The 22,526-nt window shown below is 37.5% G+C and overlaps 1 protein-coding gene across 50 annotated transcripts in view; it reads right to left on the bottom strand.

Moving 5' to 3' along the window:
• Nucleotides 1-19,415, bottom strand: part of LOC111929294 (protein fantom) — a 42,838-nt gene extending 23,423 nt beyond the window's left edge. For 19 of the 50 annotated variants that reach the window (XR_002864636.2, XR_002864637.2, XR_015276353.1 and 16 more), the window contains exons 1-10: nt 19,232-19,415; nt 17,069-17,160; nt 16,147-16,291; nt 14,525-14,823; nt 13,119-13,218; nt 11,564-11,707; nt 10,196-10,301; nt 7,956-8,102; nt 6,766-6,839; nt 2,205-2,344 (exon numbers count right to left, since the gene is read on the bottom strand). Coding sequence is in view for 13 of the 50 variants with exons in the window: in XM_023926849.2 (XP_023782617.2) it covers nt 2,205-2,344; nt 6,766-6,839; nt 7,956-8,102; nt 10,196-10,301; nt 11,564-11,707; nt 13,119-13,218; nt 14,525-14,823; nt 16,147-16,291; nt 17,069-17,153 (1,240 nt within the window). In the remaining 37 variants the exon portion in view is untranslated. Of the gene's footprint in view, nt 1-2,204; nt 2,345-6,765; nt 6,840-7,955; nt 8,103-10,195; nt 10,302-11,563; nt 11,708-13,118; nt 13,219-14,524; nt 14,824-16,146; nt 16,292-16,804; nt 16,915-17,068; nt 17,161-19,025 lie in introns of all 50 variants that reach the window. The other 31 variants (XR_015276373.1, XR_015276376.1, XR_015276366.1 and 28 more) reach the window with 3 other exon arrangements.
• Between the last annotated feature and the right edge of the window lie 3,111 nt (nt 19,416-22,526).

Raw genomic sequence — 22,526 nt, 5'->3', positions numbered from 1 at the left:
TTACAGGCTTGATTTTTTCATATTAGTACACACATGAAAATTTCATGGAAAAATGCAGAAATTAATGTATTTGGTATGAGGAAATCTTCGTGTCCTCGTTCTGGTTAGGACAGGGTTGATTTTTGCAACAGGTCAACTTTTACTGACACAATAAATACTTCTGTATTAAGACAATGATAAAAAATTGTACTTAGTAAATAGTATACTCTGTAAAATAGTACTATAACTAAGAACAACAAATGCAGCAATGCATGAGATTTTATTCATGTAAAATAAAAAATATTTAGACATAACTAAGTAAATACATACACTGTATGAATTTATGAGATAAGCGACAAGAATCCTTGCTATAGTAATTGCTTGAACTTAAGATTTTGTACTAATTTATCTCAGTGTTTTAAAACCTGCATGAAACATTACCGTTAGTAAACTTCAATGAACATGAACCAAACAGCTACTGTAATTTATGGCTGATAATCTGGGAAACACTGGTAAGACAAGAAATACGAGAATAAATGTCTAAGAGAAATGAGGCTGGTGGAAGGGTGATATAGCTTCTGCAAGTACCATATGAAAAAAAAAAAAAAAAGAAAACATAGTTAGAGTGTTACTCTATTTTCTGTCTAAATACATTTCTTTTAAGTATTACAAAGCACTTTATGATCTTATGGCCAGAAAAATACTACTAAAACATTCATATCAAATTACAGGATCTTTCTGAAAGGGAAATACAGAAGGAGAACATGAAATGTCAAGACGATGTTGGTCTCCTATAGCTTTAACAATTTTCAAGCCTTCATGTATTTTACCATCTTTCCTAGACCTGGGAAAGAAGTTTAGAAAGAAGATTCATATGCCAAACTACAAAGGGTAGACATTATCTCTACATTAGCTCTAGGCAGTACGTTAAGACAAGCATTAATTGCAATTCTACTGAACTTAAAACAGGAATGTGTAACAAAGGCAGATACTCTGAAATACACGACTGAAGAAAGTTACACTGCCTACGTTTTGTGAAAGACAGAGCTGTAATCAAATTCTAGATACAGAGGCCTAAAAGGATGTTAGAACATCTACTCCAGGTGCACCAAGTCAATTCAATAGAAATTGCAAGTGTAGTACCCTGGTGCTTCAGTTTAGGAGTGCAACATGCTACCTGGGGAAGGGATGATAAACACTTGACAGTTAAACATAATGCCCACGGGAAGGAAAGAAGATAGAATGCCAGTTTTCTCATAATCAGGCTATGAGTAGCAACTGTCAATAAGTCATAACTTCATAATAATGTAGCCTAAGGCATCTTTATTTCAATATCAGTTAAGGCTAATTTTGCAAATGCTGTGGGTCAAATAAAATGTTTAAATATTCAATCTGGTATTCGAAGTCAGCAGAGCTACTGAGAATCCTAATGGTAAGCACATGCTGAACTCAAGCAATAACTGTAAGAATTATTCACAACAAGTTGGCCCACTTCATTCCAATAAATTGTTCAAAGAAATGCACATCTTTAAAATACACATTTGAAGAATCAACTCTAAATTAAATATTTTCACTTTCTGCCTGTGCTTGTCTTTCTTAAACTTCATATTGCTACGGTAATTAGTGTTGAGATAGAACAAAGATTCAAAGTCAGTATTCACTAAGAAGTTGCTCTACAGCACGAAGAAAACATACATATGAAATAATCTGTTCATTAGATTAAAAGAAAACTGTGCCATTTTAAATGTACAATGCTGTAAATAAAAATAAGTATATACCGAAAATATAAAAAAATTCTGAATTAATTAACTTGAAAGACAATTAAACATCACCAAGGTCCTATATGGACTTCACGTAGCTTTGTACAGTGAATAGAGTAGTGGTTTATAATTTGAGAGCAACTGTCAGATGGATCTCTTTTCCATAAGAACTTTCAGTATAGAGAAGAGGAAAAATACTGATTAAAGAGTAAATATGAACCCAACAGATGAAGAATGAATGCAGCTGAAATTATATGAGCCTCATTCAGCCCATATTCTGTATTGGGTCAATTTTTGCACTTAACAGATAGTCATACCTGAGGGATATTTAGCAAATGTACACTTAAAATGCAGCTTTGAAAATACCAGCAACAAATTCTTACACTTATCTGGGCAGTGTATCTCAACTCCAACATGGGTATAATCTCACATTTTCAGAAAATACTAGTTTTTTCAGAAATATACCTCTTTCTACTTTGATCTTGTCAAGGATTTCATTTTTGTCTGCTAAATCAGTTTTGATAGCTGTCTCTAGTTTAGCAATTTGCAGTTTCAGTTGCTGTTCCTTTGATTTCCATTGCTGTTCATGGGGCAGACTGAAGATACTGCGATAAAACATATGTTATATGAAAAACTTTTAGAAATCAGCTTCAGCAGTAAATAATCAAGAAAAAAAAAACTTTTAGCAGCACAGAGACCACTGTCATCGTGGCTGAGGAATTATGTAAACATATGAAGGTCTGCTGCTCTTGAAACCAAGGTGGCTCTCTTAGGCTGCAGTAAAAAACATGAAAGATTTCTGGGATAAGAGAAGGAACTGGCCCTAAATTACAGCTCCAAATTTAAAAAAAGTTGGTAGCATGCAACACTTGTGGGACTAGGAAGGGAATTCATGCATATCCCAGAATAATCTAAAACTGCAAACTTCAGCAAGTGACAACTACAAAATCTTTTTTTGTTTGTTTGGGGTTTTTTGGTTTTTTTTGTTTTTGTTTTCGTTTGAGTTTTTTCTGTACAAGCCCTCTTAATGTAGAGAATTGGGATCATTCACCTGATTTCTTTTGAATTTGTGAAACATGCAGGACCTGAAGTCAGTTGCCTGGTCAAAAAAATGTTGACCGCAAAGTGACAACAGCTTTCTCATACTCTAAAGCAACAATTCTGACACTGATTAAGGAGCACATATAAAGTAATCTTTCTCCAACTTGATAAAAAAAAAAAGTGTGAAAAGAAATTAGAATAACTATTTTGTCTGTAACATTATTTGCTTGTAAACTGCCAATCTATTTGCAAGGACTGTACGGATACAGAATCAGAACTGCTAAAACCACAATAAAATGTGTAACTCAGACTGAAATAAAAGAAATCATTTTATATAATTTATAGTATAATTCCTTGCAGGTAAAAAGAAAAAGTAATGTAATGTGCTTTTTTATAACTTACACAATGAGTACTACACTCCTCATATTACTGTTCAATTCTTGCATTCTTATTGACTGGAAAAATGCCCATCTTAACAAATCATAAACCAGTTTGTTCATTTATATATTCTGTGAAAAATCATAAACCATGGGGGTGTTTTAAACAAAGGATCCATTTGCTCTGACTTTCCTTTGCTGAAGCTCACCAGTTAACCAATATTATGTTTCACATATATATATATAAACATTCTAAAAAATCTTCTGGAATCTATTTTGCAACCTATCTCTTCCAGAGATCTACGAAACAAGCCTCAACCAAACAAAAAAAAAAAAAAAAAGGAGAAGAAAGAAGTATTGCAGAAGGGACAGCCCACAGAGCCCTGTAGACTATACCTGAGGATTCAAAGAGAATGGCCTGCTCTCATGAGTGACTATATGCAGTGGTTCTGAGTATTTATAAGTGCAGTTACATCAAAAATACTTAAAGACTGACCCTAAGTTTAAAGAAAAAAAAACTATTACAGCACAAACTGTGGACTCTCAAGTATATGGCAAGGGTTTATATTCTGGATTTGTGCTCTTCTTAAAAACAGTTTTATTTCCCTGTATTCCTTATAGTATACCTAACCTATTTAATAAATTTCTCCAGACACAGAGCATCTTACACTTTGACAGATTGTCTTTCACAGCATGCATGAGCTTAAGGAATGCTTCTAAGTCCTGCAGTAAAATAATATATATTTTACTCTCCTGTAATTTTAAAGATAATATGCAGGAAATATAATGCACTGCACCCACTATCATTCCACATTACTGCCTATATACAGAAAAGATACAGTGTTTTCTCTAACTGCTTCAAGTCTCACTGGTCCAAAAAGGAAAGAACAAATCATATCTGAAAAGGTCTCAAATACCCTTAGTTTTCACACTTCTGAAAGTGTTTTCACGTTCTAATGATAACTATAAGTGCATTTATTAGCTTTAGGTACAATAATTTCACATGAAGATGCAGCTACATCTAATTCAGTTTTTCAGAAGACTATATTGTCAGAAAAACCATTAAGAGTTACTATGATAGCAGTTCAAGATTTCAGTGTTTAAATGAAGAGCATTTCAGAAGACAGGTTTCATCCAAGCCTATATATAATGTTAATGCTTATGTTGGTTGGTTTGAATTGAGTCCACTTGTGTAGCTTTCTTCATTTGAATTTTAAGGTTCACGTGGAATGTCTCTCACATCTACTGTATTTTATCGGAGTTGAAGCCACATGGATAAACTATAATGGTCAACCACATTGGGTACTGTTTCTTTTGAATGATTTTAAGCATTGCCAGATTTGCATTACAAGGTCATATGAAAACCACACCTCCAAACCTTTTATCAAAATGTATTGTTTTCTTGGACAAAGAGTAAATAATAAGAGTCAACTGACAAATTCATACTTGTTCTTTGCAAACTTTTCAGGTGCAGTTCTACAGTCTTGGCTTTGGCAAAATAGCTATGAACTTCCCAAAATCAACATCAGCAAAGGATGGGTTTCTGCCTCTTTTCCTCTATTAAAAAGATTTACTAATTACCTATTAATTACTAGCACCTGTGGACACTTCCTACCCACTATTAGCAACAAGTACGCTGCAGTAGAATTGCACTGTGAAAATGGGAAACTGAAAAAGCTAGCCATTAAACAGTGGTTATAATGAAATTATCCATTTCTCTGATTTCTTATTACTTTATGTGCTGGTCTTGGCTGAGGCAGAGGTAATTGCTTTTCCTAGTGGTTGGTATGGGGCTGTGTTTTGGATTTGTGCTGAACACAGTGATGATAATACAGAAGGATTTTTCTTACTGCTGAACAGGGCTTGGAGATAACCCAAGCCCCTTCTGGTTTTCATAGTGCTGTCCTGGGGAGAGGGCTGGGGCGGGTGTGGGAAACTGGGAGGCTACGCAGCTGGGAGAGCAGATCAAAGGAATATTTTCCAGTACATAAAGTAAGAGGAAGGAGGAGAAAGGGAGGACATTTGGAGTGATGGTGTTTGTCCTCCTAAATCACCGTTACATATGGTGGGGCCCTGAAGGTGCCCCCGGGAAGCCAGGAATGAATTCCTTGTTTTGCCTTGCGTGTACAGCTTTTGCTCTCCCTATTAAACTGGCTTTACCACACTGCACAGTTTTTCTAGCTTTTACCCTTTCAATTTTCTCCCCAGTTCGCTGGTGGGAGAGTAAGCAAGGGCTTTGAGGAGCTTGGGGGCTGGCTGGGGTTAAACAACAATATGGAACAATGAAATGTGAATCAACGTTTAAGTGAGACTGTATGAAAAGACAGATCATTTTAGATAAAAGAACAACCATATTGTAGGTTACTGCATAGTAACAGAAGCATACTTAAATTTATTTAGTTAAACATCATCTTAAATTCTCTATGATTTAAGTAGAACAAAAATATTATAAGTTGATTCATTAGTAAGTGTTATTTTTCCTGATAATGATAAAAGAGAAAAAAAAATTGTAATCAGAAATATTTATAACATGATCAGATTTTGGAGAAATCTACAACAATGAACTTGAGCAACAGACGAGTGATCAACTGCCCCTAGACAAAACTGAGTATTATGATTATACAGCTGTTACATATCAGAAGTAAAAAAAAAGGTTTTATTTGTACTCACCATTTTTTACTTATATAATTTTTAATTTCACCACAAACAGTACAAGAAGTATACCAAATATTGTAAGAATACTATAAACAAAATTTGATATCACTCACACTGTGTTTAGTCATTGGTATTTTTCGACAGACATCACACTGAGAAGCCAAACACTAAGAGGAGAAATAATTTCAACACAAGAAAAGATGTCAAGCATTTTACCTACTTTCTGAGACAATTATTAATTCCAAGACATGTGTCTTTATTTTCTAACCCTCTTTAGTGAAAAAAATCACAATTTCACAATAAAGAAAAAGCTCATTTGAAGGTAATATTTTTTTCTTTCAAATGCTTGTGGTAATTGGCTAGAATTACTTATTTCCTTTATCAGTAGAAGTGAAATGATAGCTATTACAAAAAAACTAAACCACGCCTCAAAAATTATTAGTGGAAAAGCTGTCAAATATCAGACTTTATATAGGTTCACTGTGAAGTGCTGGCAGAACCTAAGACAAAAATTCAAACACCCCTTTGTTAAAAAAAGCAAACCAAAACACAGTCCCTAAACCCCAAATAAACCCAAATTAATATATATATCTACCTAGATATATTCTTCATTCAACAGTAACTAAAGAAAATAATGAGAAATTCAGATAAGAACTTTTTTCATTTATGGTCAAAATAAAGTGATTCCTACTTATTTTTAATTACATTTTTAAAAGTAGTAACCTACTGTTTCAAGAGTATTAGAACAAGTTGATCCTTTTCAACAGGACAGATGAAATACGGGCAGAGTACCATGAATGCTTCCATATATGCTTATTGATATGATAAACTGGAGCATCAATATATTTATATGTGTGCACAAACACTCAATATGCACATTCCAGCACCTAGTATATGAAGACCTATTCAAAAGGACAGGAACCTGATTTTTATATACAGAAACTGTAACTTACCTGTTATGCAGCTTATCATAGTTTTCCTTCAAGAGTTCATTCTCTTTTTCTAGATAATTTATTCTTTCCTGTAACTAAAATGAATAAGGAAGTTTCATTTGACACACAGCACAAAAGGAAATTACAATGAATGTGTGAAGACAAATAGTTAATTATTTGAAGGCACTGTCAAACTATTATTTGTTCTTTTTATACTAAATCAGTATCACAGAATATTCTGCATTGGAAGGGATCCACAAGGATCAAGTCCATCTTTTAAGTGAATGGGGATGTTTCAAGTTTAACTTTTAAGTTTCATTTGGGGATGACACCCACAACCTTGGCAGTATTAGCACTCTGGTCTAACCAACTGAGCCAGTCTCAGGGTATATATACAAAATAATATAAAAATCTAAAAATCTAAGTGTATTACTGACATTATAAACAACACATCCTTGTTTTCAAAATATTCACTAAAGCAAGACATAACTTTGAAGCTATGAGATACTAAGAAGATACCTACATGCATTACAATAGTTTAAAGGTTTGGAGGAAGTATTTATGAGATAATCTTGGTAAACTTGGTTCATGCAAAATACATTCAAAACAGGTAAACCAGGTGGTAAAACGAAATTTACTACAAAATGTAACAGCGAAACAAGTAAGCTTGCAAACTCTTACTCCTCATGCATTGAAGAGAATGAGGAATAAACCACTTGATTTTTAGCCCTAAATGTGGATGACATTTGTTTGAGAGCCACTAGACAAAGAAACAGAAGCAACTGATTTTAACTGCTAAATCAGATATAATATTATATTGTACTGGAATTAAATCAGGTTGAAAGAATATTCAAAAAGTATTATCAATAAATCAAGTATGATTTTCTTTCAGCTAACAAACCACTTGTTCAGTATCAGAATTGACATGAAATCCTGTGCTTTAACCTCAAATATTGTCCAAATACTGGTGCAGTGACTGTGTGGCTGTGATTGATATTTCTATGAAATGCAAGCAGCAGCTACTGTTTTTAATTTTTAATGGGATAAAAGTATGTATATGACCAGTATATATATCACTAGGTCAGTCTTCTAAATGTGTTTGAAACATCTATTCACATTTCCACAATTAAAAGACATCCCATCGTTAATTCTTCCCTTACCTTCATGTACTTCAAGCAGATTCAAAATCTCCTGAATACAATCTCACTCACCTCTTCTGTCCTTCTGTTTGAAATAGTTACTGACTGCAATTCTTTTTGAAGATGAAAGCATTTTAATCGCTCCTCTTTAAGGTGAACATTCAGTTCGCCACCTTTTGCTAATAAAGCATCATGGTTGGTCTTCAAGTTCTTTAGATTCTGTGAAAAGGAAGGAAGGAATACCAAAATCACACCTAGTAGCATGTCCCCACACTATTTCAACAGGGGGCTCTCAAGGCACTGTTGTGTTGATGTTCTCAAAGTGATCAGCAGGACACATTCTTGAACTAAGTAACTGAAAGTTACTTTCATTTCCCATGGCCAGCAGAAGGTGACCTGACTGCCCTCATGAACATTGCCCTCATGAACATTACTCATGATGAAAATGATAAAGAAATGAATCTGTAAAACAATTAAAAGATTTTGCAGTGGTTGGACATGCTAACCAAAACCCACTGCAGAAGCAAGCAGAAATCAGTTGTCCATATCTATGCTAATCGTAGAGCTTGCCAGAGCTCTGTTAACCCTTATATTTATATATACATATACACACGCACATATACATCTTTATACTTATACATATACACACAATTGTAGATATATAATTCTTTTGGAACCCTCATGCACTCAGCTCTATTTCCCAGCTAGAAGAACATTAATAAGGGACTTATGATTTTCTTTACATTTTCATTTACTTTGATGGATTACAGTAAGGCCCATTTAACCAATTTTAAAATTAATGGAGGATGCTGACAGAGCCTCTATTTCCAGAATATTAGTTAATATTATACTGCCTACAATCCACAATCCAGTAATTAAGCCTCATTCATTAAAAATTCAAATACAAATCACATTCAAATTATGATTTGAGACAAAACAGTCAAAAGCCCAATCTCCTGTTTCATAAAATGACCGGATGATTTCCAATACATACCAAATACATACGTGAATATATTTAATGTTTAATGTTTTTAGACAGAAAGAAGTTAGCATCATTATTTCCATACAATATTCCTACAAAGTAGTTAAATGGAGAAGCTAAATGCTAATCCTGTAAAAATTGTTTACATTCACATGCAGTCTGAACAGACTGGAAATGAACAAAAAACCCATGAAAAATCAACCACCAGCTTTATCTTCAGACTTTCTTATCTCATTTATCAGGAAGATAAAAATCACAGAGCAGAAACAATATTAGCAGCCAGCAGAAATAGAGTTATTTTTATAGCTATTTTTATAACTAGTTATTTATAGTTACAAATAAGAGAGAATTTAACTCTAAATTCTAGAGTTAAACTCTCTCTGGTTTAGATTTTAGATTTCTTGAAGAGAAGACAAAAAGCCATGTTAAACCTTTTCTCAGTTTGGCAGAGTAGATACAGGAATTACACTGAAGAAGGGGAGGGGGGAAAAGCAAAACAAAATACAGAGACAGAAAAACATGGGGGAAAAAGGAATCAAATGAAAATCAAATGGCACAAGAGTTATTTAGCATGCTAACAATAAGCACACAGAAGTAAGAATTTATGAGGATACTCAGTGCTTCTACTTCCTAAGGCTCAATACTATAACGAGCTCTATTGCAGTTAGGATTCCTACTTAAAGAAACTCTCCCATTTCCAAGGTATTATCATACAACCTCTGTATGCACATGCAGTTCTCCCAATACATACAGGAAAAAGCAGAAAAAAGCTGTATAATTAAACCTATAGATAATCTACCATGGAACTACATGTTCAGGAGATATTTTCATAAAACTGCTCTTTTATATGGAAAATTATTACTTAAAATAGCCCTCTAAAATAATTTTCAAGAACATATGAACAGAGGTTAAATCCTAACATCAGAACAAAAGAGCCAAACTGCCAAACAAAAGAGCAAAAAGTAATAAAGTGGAGGGGGCTTGGTACCCCCTTTTTGTAAATCAGTACAGCTAAGTCGAAGTCCTCTCTTAAAATGATCAAGGACCTCTTTCCATAGCCAGACAACTCAGTTCATTCTTCATAATCTGCTTGGTATGACTTTGCAGATGAAATCACTAAGACCTGCTAGACCCTCTGAAAAAAAAAAAAAGAGAGGTTAAGACTAAAAATCTCTACTCCATTTGGAGTAGTTTGTGTGTAATGTAGTATGTGGTTCATTTTAATGTACTCAGTATTGACCTAGAATCAAGAACTGTGTATAATTTTTCTTCTGTTTAGCACATTTATGTGATAAGAGTATAGAAAGTTTACTGATAAAATTGCGATTACCTCTTGAAGCTGGAGAAATTTTCCTTCCATTGCTGAAAGGGCATTGCTTTTCTCAGCCAGCTGTTTATGGACCTTGATCATTTCCACATTGTCCTGAATGTTTAGCCTTCAAAATTAATAAGAAATGCATTAAAAAGAATGCAAATACTTTGAAGAAGATGTAGTGTATAATACCAAAATAAATTTGTTCTGCTATAATACACACTAGAGATTTTAGGTAATTAAACATTCCACTGTTTGATGACACAGCAACTTCAATCAATACATATACATCTTTGTTTGTTGTATAGAACTGTGCATGATAGAAAAAGAAAACATCCTATGCCTAAATAGATTGCCTTCCCTCTCTCCCACCATGCGAAATATTTAGTGCCAGTAGAATACCATTATGTGAAGTTTCTACCTATCAAATACCATAAGGAAAATGTGGATTAGCAATTTAGACTATAACATCTTAAGTCTGGTATTCAAACAAGCTGCAGGTGTGTCTTAATTACATGAAAATAATTTAGCATCTATGCAGGCATTCTTACAATTCTAAGATTGAGTCTGTACTGTTTATTAGAAAGGACGTTTTAAATAATTCAACATTAAACAATATATTTACTTAGCAGTTTTTCCTTAATTCAAACAGTGCAACTAAACCCCATTACTTCCACAAGTATAAAAGGATAAACTAATTGGGATTTTTATTAATATAAATTATGATAAAATCAGAATAAATTTTCAAAATCTGGAAAGGCAATTTCTCTTCCAATATTTGTCTATTTTAGACATGCTAGACAAATCGTCACAATGCCATGCTGGAACAAGTGAAGGGGCTACAATGCTTAGACATCTGGAAAACAGCTGAGGATGTGAATAAAATAATGTTGCTCTCTAAATACTAAAACACTGTTAGAGAGTTTCATTTATTTCAACATTTTCTGCAACAGCAGAACCAGTATTTTTTCTACTCTTTGTAGACTCCAAATTATTGGGTACTAGTGAATATTAAATTGTCCACTATGAACCTACATATAAAATTTGATAAGAATTAAAATGAAGGAAAAATAGGTGATTAAAACTTTATCACCTGAACTTCAATTGAACCTGTATCAGCTGGAAAAGAATTCTCTAAAATGCTAATTATGAACTTTTTTGTTTATTTATGAAAAACCATCATAACTTATCATTGTAACCATCTCCTGGCTTAGAATTAGCTATGCTATTTGGCAAAACGTTTTATGACCTGGTTTCACCAATCAGACAAAAATCATTAAGGCCCATATTTCTTTACAGAAGTAACAACTTCCACAGATACCTACAGATATTATGACATGGCTCTTCTAACACTTCTGCCATGGAGATCTTAATTTTTCACAATACCTTTGGCTTGCTGTACCCTGCTCTTTCAGCCGTAGGAGGGATTCTTCAATCTCCTTTTCTCTCCTTCTGAGCTGACTCGCAAGAATCTCTCTGGCATGGTCTAGTTCCTCAATTTGTTTCCTTTGGGACTCAATGACAGTCTCCCTGCAAGTACAAGCATTCTACATTCCAAAACCAGCTATATATTTTTTCCAAAGAAAAAAAAAAAAAAAGACTACTCAAGTAAGCCAAATTTTTAAGTGCTCAGCAAAATCTGTATTTCTTATTAATATACATCACAAGAGAGGCTTTTGAATTTAAATTGCTATGAAAATGCAACACAAACTCTCAAAGTAAATGCTTCTGTGCACTGAATAATGTTTCATGCAACCTCAGTAAAATGCTCTTCATGGTTTCTTATACTCTACATTAGAAGTATCTTCCTTCTAATCCATTAGCACCGATGTTTCTCAAAAGCAAAACAACATCATTAGCTATCACAAGATTAGAACTTCAGTGGATGGAGTAATTGAAAATAATTTTTAAGGTTTTATTCTGAGATGGGAAAAATCTACATTAAAAAAAATAAAAAAAGAAAAAGAAAAAAAAAAGATGTGTTTTAAACAGTGGAATTTATCCAGGAATGAAATTTGAAAAGTAATTTATAGGAATATTTCTGTACAACTGTTTCCTATGATTCCAGTTAATCTTTGTGTTTATAAAATTTCAAGCACAAAATAAATGACTGCACATTAATCCATATATTTCTAAATTAGCTTGCCCATTAATTGAAAATTTAGCATTTACAGAGAGCGTAATTGATAATCTGATTTGAGTAAATCACTATGGAAATAAACAAACAGCTTTTAGAAAAGCCAGGTTCTAAACTCACAATTCAGAGAAGAAAAATACTCTAATCAGACTTCAATATCTTTAAATTAGATGTCAGCTACATTTTCTATATAACACCTCTCTATTCTCATGCAATCTCTGCATCAAGGATGTAAGGGTTTCCTAGGCTTCAATTTCAGTTAAAATGTGGCGTTGGATTACAAACCACACTTCAAAATGCAAAAGTCAACCAGAATCCTTTTATATAACTATTGCAATACTTTTTAAGTGCTTTTTGCACTTATCCATAAAATCTGTCTGCCTCTAGAAATGAAACTTAAATGCACCAGTGAAACACATTAACATAGTCATCACCTGCATGGTGGTGCACATTGTAGGCCTTACGTTGGTAAAAATTTTGCCACTAAGGTTCTTCTTCTGTCAGCTTTGACCCGCAACAAACAAGGCAGGCATTGCATCCTAGCAAAGAGAGCCTTAACACTTGAAACCAGTTTTAACTCAGAGCCAAATTCTTATGTACCTATATTTTGCATTTTAAATCCCTGATTTCCCATTTTCCTTATCTGGAAATATTTCTGCATTGTTACCAGTGTTACTGTTGTCAGAAACAACTATTTTATTTTCTAAAGTGAAAACTTCTTAAAAGATATATTTCTTTCCTTTGAGAAAACCGTAAGTTCTAAGAATTATAATGACAAAAAAAGAAGCAATATGAAAATCATACAAATTTCTTATCTCAGCCCTTGAATCCTTGAGCAGACTCTGTCCATATCTGGGGAGCACAAGGTCAGACAATCTCCCTTCTAAACTCTGAAATCTCATTCCTGAAATCAGAAAAAAAGATAAATTTTTTACCTGTTAAATGAAAAAGCTTTTAACAAACCGACTATCTGAATACAGTACAAACAATTACAACTGCTATATAGATGTCATAAATATTTTTACATCAAAATCACATGGAAAGAAATAATCAGAGTATACACAACGTAAGCTGCTGCAAAATTGGAAGTATGGGTGATGCAAACCAGTGTTAAAGCCAACTGTTAAAAACATGTCCTGAAAGATTTTTTAGAAGATTTTACTGTCTTAAGACAGAGAACAGAGATTGTGTCTTCAAAGAAGAGAAATATCAGCATTATTAGACAGGCACATAGACTTGTAATCACTTTTTCTCAGCAATTTCTTTGCAAAATGCCAAGTGTCATTCACCCAGACACGCAACTGTTAGGACCCTATTTTAGTGCCAGTGCCGGTAAGTTCCTTGTGTTGTTCAGAAGCATCCTAAGCCCATGGTGAAAAAGAGAAGTAAGAAATTTATTAAGGAAAAATTGTTACTTTAGGAGCAAATGCAATGGTTTCTCCACAATTTTCTCCTACTCCTACTCTTAGCAAGAAGAAATTAACCAAAATTAACCAAATTTTGAGATGGGCCATGTAATTTCAAAGACAGTATTAACACTGCCTCAATCCCCAGAACTTCACCATTGTTCAAGGTACAATGATACCAGCAATTTCCCAAAATGCCTGAAAAATAATGTAACTACTTTGCTGTATTAACTTAACCTATTTTGAATTTTGATCTTTAAGTGTTATTTTAAGGTACTGGTAATTGTGATACATACATACACACATACATATATATGTTTGTGTGTCTGTGTGCTTTTATGTATGTGTATGCTTATGTGTGTATACATATATATATATGCACACACATATATATACACACATATATATGCCTACAAATTTTTTTTGTTTACATTTGTTCAAATCAAAGTATTTCTTAGATGTTTGCACTCAATAAAGAAAGCAAGTATTTACAGAACATTCATACCTGATTAGGACTTTTGGATGAGCTTTCCATGGTATTTTTAAATCAGACAAACAAAAAGTAAATATATATATATATATATATATGTAAAATATAAGGAAGCTGTATTTATTATTTGTAGAGTTTTCTTGTCTCTTAATACCATGGAGACAGCTGATTTATTCTTATTTTTTCCAGGCATTTTATTTTTGGATAATTGCTCTGCATATTTTCTGATCTGCACTAAAAATGTTCTGAAATTCAGACTCATGGTTTCAAGAACAATCAAAGAGTTTGCTGTTTTTAATAAATGGGAATTATACCCTTCTTGGTCTGCTCTGGCATGCCAGCAGCCTCACTCTCTTTTTTGAGACCAGTGTTCACACGAGACTGAATGGAGCTGTATGGACAAGGTCTATGGCCTTGAATCTGGAGCTGCTGTTTAGTTGAAATGAGTTTGTTGCGGAGGCTCTCATTTTGTTTCTCAAGCTCACAAACTCTTTCTCGCAAATGCTCAATCATTTCTTCCATCTCCAGAGCCTGACCCAGCCGCTTGGGTCCACAGCCAGCCTGGTCACATTTTCTTTTGTCATTAACAAGCCGTATTAACTTGGTGGTCATTCTGGGGAAAACAATCAAAAAATATCGACAATAATGAGAAAAATCAGCATAAAAAGTATTCTGTTGAAAGGAACATAACTACTGTGAAGACTTCAGCACAGAACCTTGTCAAGTTTTTTTTTGACATATTTTGACATAGCTACTGTGCCTGTGACGAACTCCTTGAAGATAACTGAAACCACTGAGCAGAAATCTGTTTTATAGCACTGTCAAATAACAGTTTCCTAAGACTTATCATTTAAGGTTAGTAAAGGAAGGACACATTTATACTGTGTGTAATTTTACCTAAGTGGACTATGAGTACACCCACCTGGTGTAAGTGGATGATGAGTGGTATTTCCTGTGCACAGAAGCCATGAAATAACGTAACAATTAATTTAATCTACAGTCTTGTATTTGACAACAGTCTGATAGAAAAGATGGAAATCATGTAATGTTGGTCAACTGGACTATGGCTCACTGAATACTGAGTCAAAAGAAAATAATGTTTTGTACTTTAAAGTATGAAATAGGCAATATTTTCAACTACCTTTTGATGAATTCATTAGTTCCTCACCAGAAACTTGCTTAGATGCAGAAAGACTTTATTAACAATTAGCACAATGCAAACACAGAGTCATGGCGTTCAGCCCTCCTGCAATATCATAATACTACAAACAGTTCTGCACTGTCCAAATCGGTTTGGTGCTACACTAAGTCCTGGCAAAGATTAGCACACAAATCTTTAGTGTGATTATTAATAATCAACCTAAAGTTGCTTGTATATTTGTGAGAAAACTGGGTACTGTGCTCCTCAAGATACTTGGGACTTCGTCACTGAAGTTATCTATTTATCTACTGAATAAAGGACTGATGACGACAAAGATATTTTAGTGCTAATTCACCAATATAAAGCTAGATGCTCTTCAACTTCTTGAAAGACAGACGGGAACCAAAAAAGGGGCAGAATCTCTCTGTTTAGACCATTTGATTCTAGAATTACACTCCTGATGAACCATTAGGCTTCCACAGCCTGCTCTCCAATTCTCAGAATACTCCACCAGCACAGCTGGGAATCCCAGATATTATGTCTGATGTAGTAGACAGCAGTGTACCTCTGTACATGAAGATCTAATAGGGGACACTGCCTATTAAAAAAAAAAAAACCATCTCAGATACTCAGAGACAACTACAAATCAATACAAAAAATCACATCCAATGGGTGATTTTTGCTACTGCATTAAAAGTGCTCTGAGAGAAATCGGCATGGTTTTTAATTTGTTGATGATGCTTTAAAAGGACAAAAAGGTACCATGAGTTAAAATAAAAATATTAAACTCCATACCTTTTAATTTTCTCCTCTTGCTTATTTGCATACTGTTTGAGTAGGATGTGGTCATCACGTAGATGAAGAAATCTGTCTTCCAGCTCCTCTCGACTGATTCGTGATACGACCTGTCGAGCTTTTACATTCTGTGTAGATGATATTTCTACCCAAAACAAGGCAACTTTAAATTACCTTCAACACATTCAACAATGTATAATTCAAAGTCTAACTCATTTTGAAATTATTTTAAAAAATTAACAAAAATTTTCAAGTAATTTGATTTTTTACACTTGTTTTAGTCTATTCATTAATTCCCTCAGACTTATTGGCAGGTTAACCACTTCCTTTTTCCTTCCTCTTAGAGAGCAAAAAAACCCAGAAAACATAGTTCAAATGATGATTACCTACCAAGCAATGCAAAGATAACAATTTAGCAAGCACTAGGAATGGTCAAACATACTAATAAAAAAATAGGATGAGCATCATAATTGAGATGCTTTCTAATCTGTTTTAAAGTGAACATACTATATTGAAGCTTGAAAGAACTAACTCACAACAGTTGTGAAAAAGAACTCAAATGAAAGACTAAGCCCAGAAGTTCCATTCTAATGGAAGCTGAGTAACATACAAGAATTGCATAGTGCTTTTGGTTCCTATTTTGTTAAATGGATCTGACCTTGCCCTCAATTCAGCAAAAAAGCATTCTCTTTCTGGAAGGATGAACGTTTCAGCTTGATGAGTTTTCCAGTTTTTAGCATCTCAGAGCAACTTCTCTCTTCTAACAACCTACTTGAACATAGAATGAGTCACAGTACCTTCCAAAATATAACCCAGACTTTGAATGGTATTTGAACTTCATTTTGTGAAACATTTCTAGAAAGAAGTGAAGGAAACCACTGATTGAAGTCTGTAATTGCAATAAATAGCATCTGGTACAAACCTTGTAATCCTTCAATTCCAGCTGGAGTTGGGACTGTATCCCTCACAGCTAGGTTCCCCACAGTTTCATCAGCTGAAACAGGCATGGCTTATCTAGGGATAACAAAATTCAAATACTTCTCTACCTGCAATTTGAACTGTGAGACTAAAATGAACTACAAAACATCATATAAAATGATGGCAAAAGTAACGACATTCACTGGAATGACACACTCATGCATTATTATAAATGTTCCTATCTTGACTGAATTCCTCAGAGGACAACCAAACCCTCAAGTTTAACATTATGCCATTTTTAATCCATGCACAAAATATGGTTTATCTGGTTATGCAGTAGCTCAAATTGTATTTAATGCATGCAGAATGCATTAGCTTTTAAAGTTCTAGTTCTGTTGTCTTCAGCAATCTTTGGGCTAAGGCCATATTTCCAAGTGGATTTTGGAGGAGGACCTGAGGGGATTTCTTCTGGTTTCTTGGTGGATTATTTTTTTTTTTTTTTTTTTTTTTTTTTTTTTTTTTGGTTTGGTTGGTTGGTTGTTTTTTAATTGTTTGTTCATTTTAGCTCTGGTCAAATCTTAAGCCATCAACTGGTAGGTGAGTAATGCCATCTTCCACATTCTGAATAGGACTCTGAAACAAGGCACTGGGGGTTATAGAGCCATTTCAGTGTTACCTGCCAATCTCTTCATCTACTTTCAATCAGTGTCCTAAGAGAAATTACTTTTTAAAACAGAGGGACTCCTATCAATGATAAATCATAAATCCAAACACTTTTCTTTTTTGAGACAAAAGAAAGTTCAGCTACATAACAAAGTGAGATTAGGAAAGTATTAATTAAAGTATTAATTGCTATAATATATGAAGATGCTGCTGTTTCTTTCTTGTCTTTCAGTGCAGAAAATGAAATGCTGGACAGAGAATTAAGGAATGCTGAAACAACATGAAAAGGAGGCACAGGAAGTCCTTAGGACGGCCTTTCCCCCCACATTGCTACACTCTTAAGGTGCTATAAATCCTTAGCACCTATAAATCCTTAGAATCCAAAAATATCTAGGAATCCATTGGCATATTAATAGTGATGTTAAAGACTTGCATCAGAAGACAGAAATGACATAGTATAATCTACAGACATTCCATAAAATATCTCGTAATTTTATTATCAAAACTACTGCCTAAGTCATGCCTTTCTTCTACCAGCAAGCTCTCTACCATAAACTAATCTCCATATGGCTTTGTCCTAAAGGAACAAAAAGAATTAATGGAAGTTCAGTTTCCAAGAAGTAAGTCTTGATTTCAATCTTTTGTTTTTTCACCACTAAAATTTAGAATAAAATAACAGTTGATACCTGGACAGATCCAAAGGCTATGCCGAACCTTAAAAATTTAAATCAGATTTTATTTCCAAGAAAAGTTAGCATACAGTCACTTCAGCACTTTAGTTAATCAAAAATAAGAGAAAAGAACCTCACATACAAAGAGAGGAAAGTTTTCCATCTCTAGAATTACCTTGTAAGAACTTCCAGTTAGGTATAAGCAAGAATTTTATAGTTACTGGAATTCAAGAAACCTTAACTTTCTTATCTATTGCACTACCTAATGTTTCTATCATCATCTGACAAATTACAAAAAACCGCGTATGACTTTGCAGCGTTATGCGAGACCAGCCTGCAATGAGATGAATACTTAAAACTAGAGAATCAAACCTCATGCTTTAGGTCTAAATTTTTATATAACTCACAGAAACTAACTGTTGCCCCAGCATCATTCCAAAGTAGCAAAACTAAAGATGGATTACTTAAATTTTCAAAAGTACTCAGCCAGTGGGGGTAGCCAAGGGGTTTCTAGGGAAATCTTAAAAGAACACGACATTTAATTCCGTGTGGATTTAGAATTTCATGAGTCTTGTACATGGCCAAAATGATGCTTTTCTTGCAATTTCCTAGGGCAGGGAAACACACCTGCCGCTTGAAGCCAGCGGCCAATTCCCGCTTTTCACGTACAAAACAGATACTGCAACCGAAAAGGCCTCTCGGGCTGTTCTGAGTAAAACAGTGAGGCACTGCCTTTCCGCTGCAGGCCGGCTCCCCGGCTGGGGACAGCCCGCTGCAGGGAGCGGTACCACATCCCCCTGAGCAGCTCCGGAGGAGCAGCCGCTCCCACTCACCGCCCTTTCGGCCCGGCGCGAGCCCCAGCTCTCCGCTGCAACGGCCGCGGGACGAACGGCTCCATCCCCTTCCGGGGCCGAGCGCCCCTCTGCCTGCTGGGAGTTGGAGTTCGGGGCGGGCGCCGGCGCTCCACACTCGGGACGCAGCCTCGGCCTCCGCGGGCGCAGTGCTCGAGGAGCAGAGCAGGGGAGCGGCAGGCAGAGATGAAGGTGCTGCTTCAAAATGTGCAGTATGTAAGCGTTTTTTTGAATGCTGCTCTTGATGGCTGTTGTACCTTTGCTGGGTTTGCTTACAAAGTAGCAGGCCAGAAAAGCAGTGACTCCTTAAAAGTAATTTTAGTGATATTAATGAAAGGAAGGCTAATTCTATAAAAATATTAGAAAAAGTTTTCTAAGATTGCGATCAGATACACCTGTACAGGGTGTGCTGGATTTGGTATTGCTATTAATTTACTATTCAACATTAAAAGTGTTTCACTATAGCAGTAGGTGTTGGGAGGAAAAGGTTAAGGTTAAATAAAGTTGTTTGCAGAATTGTTTTCCCTCAAAGGCCAACCTTGTCCCTGAGAGATCCTAAAATTATTCAGAGTGGAAATTTTAGATATTTGTGATGGCACATAACCAACCCTAACCTTAAACATGGCCAAAATCTGGATTCCACCTTCAAAATTCAATTCATTCAAGGATTGCTCCCAGAAAAGTGATTGAGAATTTGGGATGAAAATGGGAAAAGAGACAAAATTAAAGGGAAAAGTGAAAAAAAAAGAAGATTTGGGCTAAAAACTGGAAAAAAAAGATAATTGGAAGAAAAAATAGCAGAAAACAGAACAAAATTTGGTGGAAAAGTGGGAAAAAGGAGAAAATTTGGGAGAAAAATGGAAAAGAGAGACAAAATTTGGGGCAAAAATGGGTGAAAATCCCAAAATTCGTCCGGATTCGATTCCAAAGAGGCCCAAAGACTCAAATAAGGCCAAATTTGGGTCAAAAACAAGAAAAAAAAGAGAAAAAAATTTGGGGTAAAAATGGGGTAAAAAGGGAATAAAAAGGAGGGAGATTGGTGCAGGTTTGGGTCCAAAGGTCCAAGAAAGGTTCCTGAAAGACTTCCAAAAGTTTCTGGAGCCACCCTGGGGGTTTTAGACTATCCTGCCGGGTCCTGAGCGGTGCTGAGGTTCTAGATAATTCTGCGGGTCCTGAAACACTTCCAGAAGGTGCTGGATCCATCCTGAGGGTCCTGAGCGCCTTCCAGAAGGTGCTGGATTCTTCCCGAGGGTGCTGAGCGCCTTCCAGAAGGCATCCTGAGGGTGCTGAGCGCCTTCCAGAAGGTGCAGGATCTATCCCGAGGGTGCTGAGCGCCTTCCAGAGGGTGCTGGATGCGTCCCGACGGTGCTGAGCACCGTCTAGAAGGTTCTGAGAGCCTTCCAGAAGGTGCAGGATGCATCCCATGGGTGCTGAGCACCGTCTAGAAGGTGCTGAGCGCCTTCCAGAAGGTGCTGGATCCATCCCGAGGGTGCAGGATGAGTGCCGAGGGTGCTCAGCACCATCCCGAGGGTGCTCAGCACCATCCCGAGGGTGCAGGATGAGTGCCGAGGGTGCAGGATGAGTTCTGGGCCCTGTGGTAATGAGAAGTGTGGCGAAGCCGCATCTTTTCTGTGCTACACGGGATACCCCCCCTGCGTGGGTTTTTCGGGGTGCACGTCGCAGAGCAGCATTTGAACCCCTGGTTTCCGCAGGGCCCCGTGGCACTGAGAGGTGTGGCGAAGCCACGTCTCTTCTGTGCTACACGGGACACCCCCCCTGCGTGGTTTATTTGGGGTGAAGGTTGCCAGGCAGCGTCTGAACCCCTGGTTTCCGTGGAGCCCCCGTGGAGCTTAGGGGGGCGTTGCAAGGCGACGTCCCACCTGGGCTGGGCGGGGAAAGCCTCTACGTGGTCCAGCGAGGGGCAAACGCTGCCACAGCATTTGCACCCGGATCTCTCTCAAAGCTTTCTGCTGCAGTGTCCAAACCGTAGCTTTTAGACGACTCTGCAGCATGGTTATGTGCGAGTATTACTAAGTGACACCCGAGAACGGACGGGAGGTGCCTGGCCAGCACCCATCGCCCGAGCTCTGACAGACGAGGCAACATCAGTTAAATAAGAGGTGAGTCACAAACCAGTCTATCACGGGTCAGAACCGTTCAAGCCCAGACAAAAAGCTGTAGAAGCAACTAAAATTCTTACTGAAAGCCAGCCAAAGTAATTTGCCTAAACGAGAACTAAAAACATTTTTTCACTAGAGATTTCTGGGACACAGTCGGTCATAAGCTTTTTAATAACATTTCCCGCCGAGATATGGCAGCCGCTAAACTCCTCCCAGCCTGCAGAGCACTGGTAGAAATGTGTGCTGCGAATACACAAGGGGCGAGCAGCCGCCCGTACCCCGCGACCTCCGTCTCTCCTACCCCTACACCCGAGCACGCGGCCCCCGTACCCTCTCTCCCCGCCGGCCCCCCTCCCTTCATGCCCGCTCGGGTGTGCTCCCGCCCCCCGAGCACGCGGCCCCCGTTCCCCTTACCCCAGTCCCGGCACGATCCGTTCCCACCCCTCCCCCCGCCTCCCCGTCCCACCGCCCCCCCGCTTTTGCTCCCCTCCTGCCGTCCGAGCTTCCCCCGATGCTGCGGTCCCGCCCCGTTCCACCGTCCCCGCTATGGCTATGGGCCCCGACGCCGCTGCGGCTCCGCCGGCCCCCGGCGACGCGGTCCCCAAGGTCCCGCCTTCCCCCGCCGACACCGTGGTTCCCGGCTCCGCCGCCCCGCCCGCCCTCGGCATCGCGGTTCCCGCGGCTCAGCTCCCCTACACCCCCTCCGTGCCGCCCGCGCCGCCTTGGTGCCCCGCGGGCTCCGTTTTCCCGGTGCCCGTGGGGCCGCCGGCCCCGCCGCCGCCCAGCGACACTATTCTGTGCGGCGCGGGCCGATCCGAAATTTGTGCTGCCGTCCACCACTCCCCCATGCTGCCCTGCGGCGCTGACGTCATCCACGCATGCGCAGTCACCGCTTCTATTGCCGATGCTCCTGCCGCCGCCGTCCCCGGGTCCCCCGTGCCACCCCCCTGTGCCAGACTCTCAAACCGCCGAGGGGGAGAAAGAGAACAGGCACGGGACCCCGGCTCTACAACTGCTGACACCCGTGTCGCCTCTGCCACCGCCCAGCCCAGCCACTGTCCGGTCCCCGCCGTGCGTCTTCACGTCCCCGCCTCCGCCTCCACTACCGAAGCTGCCCGACGCCGACACACGGCCCCCGCCTGTCTCTGCCCCGCTGC

This window comes from Cyanistes caeruleus, chromosome 14, assembly GCF_971803275.1.
Source record: "Cyanistes caeruleus chromosome 14, bCyaCae1.hap1.1, whole genome shotgun sequence".
Classification (NCBI taxonomy): Eukaryota; Metazoa; Chordata; class Aves; order Passeriformes; family Paridae; genus Cyanistes; species Cyanistes caeruleus.
This window is presented reverse-complemented; position numbering and strand designations above follow the sequence as displayed.